Raw genomic sequence first — 9,455 nt, forward strand, 5'->3', positions numbered from 1 at the left:
ATTCAAACGGAGCAGTAAACAGTAGATTAAACATTCGCGCGCAAACAAATTCAAGCATGCGTTCCCTTTAGCTGTGATGATTAAGAGTACCGGTACTTTTCTCAATAAAGTAATGATAACACTTAAAATGCATCTCAATTTAAATCTGAACTAGAGAAAAAAATCTCAATTTGATGAAAAAAAAACATAGTTATTATGTTGAATAGCCATAGTAAAACCGCTTTGCATTAAACAAAAAAATAAAAAAAAAATAAAAGAATAACACATTTAAAAGTAGATTTCAACTTGATTGCATCTTCAACCTCAAAAAAATGGAATGGTCAATGGGGTCTGTAAAAAGCCTTTTTGAATATGAAATAGTACCTTTTTAAAAATAAGGGACTGAATATCATTCTGGCTATAGATCCTGGTGGAGGTTGTTGTGTGAGAGAGGCTGGTAGTACTCCTCTCGGCCTGACTGTGCCTGGTGTCTTTGAGCCACTAGTCTCTGGTATCGGGCCTGTTGGAGGTGATCTGGATCCACATTTATCCAGCTACTGGCCACCCACTTCAGCCCCCGTTTGACTGGACAGTCTCCACGGAGGGAGTACTCGTCCATCTCACCCATCCAACCTGAAAGTAAAGAGTGATTACATTGTTACAAGTTCGTTCTTATGTTTTCTCTTATAGCTTATTGTTATTTTATCCCAGAGCAGATTTAAATTGTTTCTCTTTGTGACTTATTCATTGTTTCATGTTGCACCGAATCACCAAGACAGGTTCCTATGCTTGTGAATTCTGTTCATTGGCAAAAAACCCTGTCGGATTCGGATTCTGAAGTTGATATAAACGTCCCTAGTCATTCTAAAACATTCTACGAAGGAAAACCAAACTTGAGAACAATAGTTTGACAATGTAAATGACTAAAATAATAATAATAATAATAATAATAATAATAATAATAATAATAATAATAATAATAATAATAATAATAATAATGTACTGAACTTATATAGCACCTTTCAAGACCCCCAAAGGAAAATGTTCTGCATTATTCATTCACCCCATATTCGGTGGTGGTAAAACTGTAGCCACAGGTGCCTTGGGGCAGACTGAAGGAACTTCTTACCACCACCTGGTTTTCCCAGTGGTTTCCCATCAAGTACTGACCAGACCCAGTACAGATCAGATGAGGTTGGGCATTCTCTTGTCCTAAAGAACTGACATCTTAATGGATATAGGATTAAATATTTAATAAACCTAGTGATTCAACATTTGCAAACACTAGTCCATTATACGGATATGTGATACACTGAAATAGATCTGGCTGCTTACCTTTTCCATCAGAGAGGTGATTGTACCAAAGCAGAGCTGTGCCAACAGCTGGTTTTACTCGAAGGTTTCCTTTGTGACACATTTGTTGCGCATCTGTCAAATCAACACCATCTTGGACCAGACCCTAGAAGAAAATCACAGAAGAATCAGAAGCAGATGCCATACATCTGTATTCATCAAAGAAACCCGACCAGACCGCTCAAGTAGACAGACTTTGTGCTTGTGTGAAGGATGTAAAAACCTGGATGATACTCAATTATTTTCTTCTTAACTAGGCCCTAAACATCTTTCTCAGAGATGATAGTCACACCGGACAATGTCAGTGTAGCCTCCAATTCTACTGTAAGAAACCTTGGAGTCTTATTTGACCAAGACCAAGGTGAATATAAATCAAGCCTGCAAAACAGGCTACTTTCATCTGTGTAATATAGCTAAAATAATAAATATCCTGCCTAAAAGTGATGCTGAAAAATGTATCCATTATTTTTTTGCATCTAGATTAGACTATTGCAACTCCTAATAGTCCTGAAAGCTCCATAAAAAGCTTTCAACTGTTTCAAAACAGCAGCAAGATTACAAACATGAACTAAAAGAAACTTCACTGGCTCCTGTTGAGTTTAGAATCAAATTTAAAATCCTCCTGACTTACAAAGCCAAAAATGACATGGCCTCGTCTACCTCAAAGATGCTATATCTGCCAAATTGTCCAAACAGCGCTCTTCGCTCTCAAAATGCTGGACTTCTGGTGGTCCCAAGAGTCTCTAAAAGCACGATAGGAGGTAGAGCGTTTAGCTACCAAGCGCCTGTGTTATGGAACCAACTCCCTGTCCATAAGATAAGATAAGACAAGCCTTTGTGCCACAGTGGGGAAATTTCAGTGTCAAAGAGGCCGACACAGTCTCTTCATTTAAGACCAGGCTAAAAACATTCCTCTTTGAAATAGCTTTTTTTTGTATTTTTTCCTCGCCGAGGAGGATCTAAGGACAGGGGATGCTGCGACATTTATCCATTTGCTAAATTCTTGTGAACATTTTTTACTTTGCTTCTCTATTTCCTTGTTGCCGATCCGATCAACTGCTGTTGTAATTTTGGAAGTAAAAAAAAATAATTGAATGAATTAAATTGGACAAAAGCTATGATATGTTAGCATAAATATATGTAACATGTATGCCATAATGTAAGTTAACACTCACGTCTTCATCATAGGTGCGATTATCTGCCACAGGGAAGGTGGTCTCACCTCCTTCCTCCACAGAACTGAGGTAGAATTGCACAGTCAGGTACCTAAAAATGTGACAAAAGTCCAGGTTTATTATTATGAATTAATACTGAAATATTTTATGGTTAGCTTAATACAACACACCAACAAATAACTGGAGCCATTTGTAGGATTTAGTATGATCACTTTCTTTGATGACTTTCTTTAAAATAACCTTACTGCATACCTGCAGGAGACCTCAGTGACAGAGGATGCGTTGCTGGCTAAACGCGTGTGTGCACAGGAAGTCTCAAGGTTTGTGGGGCTGCTGTCGTAGTGCGCATCGCTGTAGTCTCCATGTTCATATTTAATCACCTGCAAAGGTTCACTCAGCTCAACCAGTGACGAAGGCAGACGAGTCAAGCCAATCACTCTGAGAAAAGAAAAGTACAGACACAATAAATAAAATAACATAAACATACATGTAGGAACTTTGTTAAGTGTTTTTTTTTTTATGGCTGCATGCAAAACTAATTAAGTCTTACAGCAAATTAGAATAAAAATTGGAAACAAGTTATAAATTCAAAGACTGTAACCGTCCTTCAGAGGGGGGCCGTTTACAAGATTCCACTGATTGATCCTGATGGAATCCTTAATATGAAAAAATTCAATTTCCTTTGGGAACAAACAAAAACCTGGATCTTCAACCGAGTAGTCAAAGAGCTAACCAGGACATCGACTTAGCTTCCCAGAGATCATGTGGATCGCAGTTACAGAAGTGCAAACATCACTGCAATATTACACCGATCTTGTGTTTGTGATACTCTGAGTGGACTTCTCAGATTTGTTAGAGCTATAAGTTAGAGCCAGTCTTGACAGAAAAAGCCTGAAATAACTGTACATAAAAGATTACCTCTTTTTGAGCGTCCGAAGCACATGATGAGACCCTTGGCCTTGATACAGCCATGTGTTTTTGCTTCTCTGCTTGTATTGATTTGTGAGCCTTCTAGTGCGTTGTGCCGTACTTTGGGATTTAGCATAGATATGTTGGAAGTCCTCCAAAGTTATTGTTCCTGTAAAAAAACAAAAAACACACACACAGTCAGATTGCCACTCTGCATTCAGGTCTGTAATAATCTGTATCCTCCTCCAGTTGTCCTCCTAACTATTTACTTTTAATATGAATTTAATCAACCAAAGCCCCCATATCCGTCAATAGGAGGCCTCTTCCCATCGACAACAATGGGGTGAGAGGAGGTAAGTGGAGAAGGGAGGGGTATAGAGGAGGTGAGTTCCGGTTTTAATGAGACAGTACGAGGCGCATCCAGCTCGTGACAAGTACAATAGAGGGCAAAAACACATGTCAAAATGGTGTCCTCCATTGAACAGAATCACATAATTGTCAATAATGTGTGTGAATAGTGTATGTGCTTGAGTGTGCTTTCTGTATCGTCAAAATGTTTGTGGGTTGTTCTTTTCCCTGGCAAGAGACTGCAGATGTAAATTAGCCAATGGCTAACTCTGGTACAATGCATCAAATGGCAACATTTACGTTCTAATTGCACACGGTCCCCTTTTAAATAAAATGAATAAAAAATACTATTAATTAATACAATTAAAACAATTAGTGTTTCAATTTAATTTCAGAGGGACAAACCTGTTGAACTGGCCTCCAGGTTGAACAGAATTTGCCGCAAACTATCTGCATTTAGCCAAGTGCCATCTCGAGAGCGAGAATGACTCACAATCTACAGAAAGAAACAAACAAGGTTAACATGCATTTACAATCTTTTAAAGAGGTAAATTCTAAAGACAGAACCAACCTCCTGTTTGTGCAGTAGACCATCCTGATTAAGGTCCAGCAGACCAAAGACTTCCTCAGTGCTGAGAGAGAGCAAGGGCAGGTTAGACTCATCGTGCCCCTGAACCAGAGCTGGTGTCTGAGTCTCCATGAGGCCCTTCAGCTGGGCCAGCTGGACCACCACACGGCACTCCTCCTCCAAGAGAAAACCAGGGATCTCTGGAGAACACCACCACATTAATTGTATATAAATGCAGTGGCTAAATGAAAAGTAGGACAGAAGAACATAACACAACAAATAGACTTCAGGCACTCACAATTTCTAAGAAAGTCTGAAATGAGCAGAAAATATTTAAATGAAAGTTTGCTATATCAAATGATTAAAATTATTATGCAGAAGCAAGTAGAAGTCAGTAAAAAGTTAGGGCTTAGTAGCGAGCAATAGAAAGTGGTTAACATGATGCTCATGAATTAAATGCAGACATTGCTAATCTTTCACACCTTTGACCTGCAGACGGTGATTAGTTAAAAGTTTAACAATTAGGTGCGAATTACCCTACCTTAGTGTTCACATTTAACTGGAAAAATCTGTGGTAGCATAGAAACTTCCTCACACCTAAAGTGAAAAGTGATTCATTGTTCTTAATTTGATGAAATTAGTGTCACTTTAGAATTCATTACTAAGGAAAACAAGTGAATACACCTTTAAATAATAAGGCAACACAACTAAAAATAGTAAATACATTTCAAGTATACAAGCTCAGTAAATGTACAAGTACTAAGTACATTATTTAATAATATAAGAAGCATAATCATCAGCTTTCAGTACATTTCAACACTTTTCCGGTTCATGCTTGAGTGATTTCTGCAGTAGAGTATTTCGTGTGTTTTAATTACCGGTACTTGTATGCCTAATAAAAACATCCTGGCAAATTGGCTTCCTGTACAGTGGAGGCCTTTACACTTGTGTTCATTTGGTTAATCCCATTGTCCAGTCAGGCCTCATTACTCTGAAAACTGATATGAATGACGAAGAATAGAAGTCCACTCCTCCCACCTAACACAGTTTTATTATTTACTCCGGAAACGAAGTGACCTGCTTGTCTGCACAAGAATCAGGCCATGGGCACGCAGCAGGGCAGCCCAAGTCTGTTTGTGTCAAACATGCCAAGGTGTCTTAAAATATCTAAATTATATTGAAGCATGAGACTTGGTGAACTGATAGAAGAATTGAGAAGATTCTCTTCAATTCAAATTTTGAAAGAAATCTATTCCAAGTAATTAAATTGCATAAAAACAACTGTTTCTTCAGTAACAATCAGCTCATTAATGCAAATGGTCTGAGCTCCGCCCACCAGCCAATGCATGTGCCATCATCACTTTGCATAAATACAGCAATCCTACAACTCTGCCACGCAGGAAGAACCTCCAGCAACTGGATGAAGCGCTGTCCTTATTTTCAACATGTCCTCATTTTTTGCAACTCTTTTTCTGCTATTGCTTGCTGAATCCAGCAGCACATCAGCGCTAAGCTCAGGAAGGGGAAGAGGAGGAGACAGGAGGGGTTTAAGTTCACTTAGATCAAGTTCGAACAGAGGAAACCGAAGGACCAGTCCAGAAGTGGAGCCAGTGGTTGAGGACAGTAAGATCTGGGGAGACCTTGGAACAGACGCTGCTTTTAAATCCGCTCACTCTGAGAGTGAAGGTGGCCTGTGGGAGCCCCGGATCTCCTCTCGCTGCATTCCCATCCCCTCAAATATGGCTTTGTGCCAAAACATTGGCTATGAAAATATGAGAATGCCCAACTTGTTGGGCCATGAATCTCCTGCAGAGGCTGTACAACAGAGTGCTAGTTGGCTGCCACTCCTTGCCCGCGAGTGCCACCCGGATGCTCGCATCTTTCTCTGCTCTCTCTTTGCACCAATTTGCATCGACAGGTAACAGCTCATTTGTTTATTTGCTCAAATCAGGCAAACAACCACATATATGTTTTTAACAGTAATGGTGTTTTGTTCTAGGTTTATATCCCCCTGCAGAAGTTTGTGTGAAAGGGTCAGAGACAGCTGTGCACCGATCATGAAGTGCTATGGTTATCCCTGGCCTGAAATCCTGCGCTGTGACCAATATCCTGCAGATCACCTCATGTGCATCTCCTCCATAACCAACAGCACGTTTCAGCCAGGGAGACGAAGAGGTAACACACTAAACATACTATACAGCTAGATTTCAATATAAGAACTTTAAAATCAAAATAAGGTGTTGGATCTTTCAGTTCCGCAGGCCAGCTGTCGGGACTGTGAACTAGAGGAAAGTGTCTCTACCAAGGAAACGTTGGAGACTTTTTGTAGAAATGATTTTGGTGAGTTAAAATATCTAACAATACTAAGTTTAAAATACATTAATTTTTGCATGATGATGATAAAAAATCCCACTATCTTTTCATTAAAGTTGTGAAACTGCGCCTGACACACTACAAGTCTAGCCCAGCAAGTCTGTCTCATTTCTCACTGGCCAGTAAGTTTGATGTTCTGAAGCATGGACCGCAGCTGGTTGGACAAATTCGCTCCCGCATCGCGCTGTGGCTGGAGAGAGACGCTACGTGTGTGAGGAACATGACTCGACGACATTCACAAGGAGGAACTTTTTTAGTGACAGGGACAGTGCAAGGAGAGCGCCTTGTGGTGAACAAGGCTTACTTCTGGCACAAGCGTGACAAACATCTGATCGCTGCTGCTCGTCGATGGAAGCATTACCAATGCAAGAGTTAAAAAAACAAACGGAAGACTTAAGTCCACCCGAAGCGATCACTCTGGAGCAGCAAATAGAAAGATAACCCTTTTATAGATAACCCTAACCCTTTTTTCAAAGAGAGTATATATGTTGACTTTAATTTAATAATTGAATCTCTGTGTCTGTTGGTATCTATTAAATATGTACACGCTAAGCACCTGTAGATATACAAAAGTATATTAGAGATGTATCAAAAAATTTGTGATATTGCAATTTTTGTCTAAAATTAAAACTATTAAAAAGAGACAGAAACGACTAGTCACATCTCAACAAGGGTATAAAGTGGCATTTCTGCCATTTTGTGGTCAATTCAAGTTTTCTACTGCACTTGAACCTCAACTAAGACACATTTTAGTACATTCTTGATGCATTGTTAAAATATTGTCTAAATATCATTATAGAAATACTATAGATATGCTCTTGATTTATATTTGTATTGCTTTAAAGAAGAAAAATATAGTTTCATAGACGAGACCAATTTAAAATTTGATGTAACATACCAAAAATCAGTGGCTTTAAACTCAGGGTCTTCATCACAAGAGTTTTGTCTGATGCAAGAGAAATCTGCTGGACGTGGCCCACCTAAACACAAGTCAATTTGCAAAGGTCAGTGCAGTCTTCTTGGTCCACATCTGGGATACATTTACAAGGTCCTCCCCACAAATGGATCACTCAAATAATAAGATCACTCAATAATTATTTCAGATTACTGTGCATCTATAAGCAAAAAACTGATGGTTGTTTGGAACACAAAGTACAATCATATTTTTGTCTTTGCCACATTAGTTTGGATAATTTTCCTTGAAAAAAAAAACAAACTGCACTGATATGAAGAATTAGAAAGAAATTAGTTTACTCATACCAACTGTGAGGGACCATGTTCATGAGAAAATGTAAATGACATGCAAATCGTAAAATCAGATGTGAGGGACCATGATTTGCAGTTTATGTCATTTTATCCATATATTAACTAACAAATTTATTAAATCCTGATTTTGTGTGAACATGTAAACGCAGACAGCCACTGTTTACTGATCCAACAGACCGCTAACCCAGATCAGCTTCTTGTAACAATATTTACGTTATTTCCTTGCAAAATTAAATGTACATCTCTAGTAAAACAATGAGTCTCACCCGTATGCCTTCAATGCGAGGCAGACTTAAACTTTGACTGAAATCGTCCACGTGAAGTTGTGTTGACGATGGAGCGGACCGGGGCAAAGGACCTCCGCCTCCGTCACCACCGCCACCACTGTCAACGCTGTCACCGCCACCACCACCACCGTTTATGGCGGAGGAAGAAGCCCCATCACTGGGGATTAGATCCTCGGGTCCGTTGTTGTAGTGCACGTAAAGCAGAAGTGCGATCACGTTTATGATATACACATGAAAAAAGACCATAATAACGACGAAATATGCGCGAGAACAAACACTACTCCTCTGGATGTGGAGACGAGTCGAGCGAAAAGGAGGACGACGACGAGGGAAGAGTAATTTTTCACTTTCACTTAACTCTTCTTCTTCTCCCCCCTCCTCTTCTTCTTCTTCTTCATGTTGATCTTGTTTTAAATATTCTTGATCATCCTCCATTTTAAAGCAACAAAAGTAGCCGCGATGAAAATAAACAAGCAATGTCAATCAGAAAAGCGCGAGCATCACCGATCACTTATCATCGGTGGAGCGGAAGCTAACTGCTAGCTTGCTGCTAAAAATACGACTTCGTGTGCTAATCTACGGCCCAAAGAGGCTCCAGGCGCGGCCCAAAACAAAGCTACTGCGATGAGCTAAGTGATATAATATCTCGGTCACTTAGTGTTTCTATTGTGAGTGATTATTTTGCAAATCGAGGTCATCTAATCCCGAGATCACAGCCCATCACAGGCTAAGGGTGCGCACGCTGCCCTGACAACCACAACACGGCGACGCGTCACGAGCGCAAACGAACCGCCAGGTCAAAGCTGCGCCCGAACCTGCAGCTCCCTCTAGCGTCGGGAGTGCATAAACCTACTTGTGTTGTATAAAGCTTGCCAATTTAAATCATCGGGAAATAGGCAAACGCCACTTGTTCATTGTTTGTTTGTAGGCTGTGTTTGGGTTAGATTTTCTGCAAATGTTAACATAAAAGGAATGAAATGCTGTCATACTTGCGTCCTAGTGTAACCCAGCAGTTCTGACTTGCTGTTTCTTGCCGTGCGGTAGTGATACAGTCAGTGATACAGAATTTTTCAATGATTTTATTAATACGAGATGGGTTTGCATTTCACATAGTTTTCAAAAGAAGTCAAACACATAAAAATCAACGTAAAAATCAATCGTAATTGTCCGGTGTCACGCATTCACGAGAACATGGGC

General features: G+C 39.8%; 2 protein-coding genes across 3 annotated transcripts; one reads left to right on the forward strand and one right to left on the reverse strand.

Annotated features, from left to right (window-relative positions):
* Positions 1-292: 292 nt before the first annotated feature.
* On the reverse strand, positions 293-9,042 carry LOC140363321 (transmembrane prolyl 4-hydroxylase-like). Of its 2 annotated transcripts, none has more exons than XM_072449821.1 (10): positions 8,381-9,042; positions 8,238-8,335; positions 7,604-7,685; positions 4,336-4,532; positions 4,170-4,260; positions 3,426-3,585; positions 2,760-2,945; positions 2,508-2,598; positions 1,315-1,438; positions 293-612 (listed from the first exon to the last, which is right to left on the reverse strand). In XM_072449821.1, exons 1-10 carry the CDS (start codon positions 8,691-8,693, stop codon positions 398-400), a joined length of 1,557 nt encoding a protein of 518 aa, XP_072305922.1. In that variant the 5' UTR covers positions 8,694-9,042; the 3' UTR covers positions 293-397. The 2 variants fall into 2 exon arrangements, with proteins under 2 accessions (XP_072305922.1, XP_072305921.1); XM_072449820.1 differs by having other exon boundaries at positions 8,378-9,042.
* Positions 5,905-7,097, forward strand: LOC140363322 (secreted frizzled-related protein 5). Its single transcript, XM_072449822.1, has 4 exons — positions 5,905-6,250; positions 6,332-6,507; positions 6,586-6,672; positions 6,762-7,097. The coding sequence occupies exons 1-4, from the start codon at positions 6,072-6,074 to the stop codon at positions 7,079-7,081; spliced, it is 762 nt and encodes a 253-aa protein (XP_072305923.1). The 5' UTR covers positions 5,905-6,071; the 3' UTR covers positions 7,082-7,097.
* Positions 9,043-9,455: the final 413 nt, after the last annotated feature.

This window comes from Eucyclogobius newberryi, unplaced genomic scaffold, assembly GCF_026437365.1.
Source record: "Eucyclogobius newberryi isolate DKJ021-1_F unplaced genomic scaffold, fEucNew1.0.hap1 SCAF_17, whole genome shotgun sequence".
NCBI lineage: Eukaryota > Metazoa > Chordata > Actinopteri > Gobiiformes > Gobiidae > Eucyclogobius > Eucyclogobius newberryi.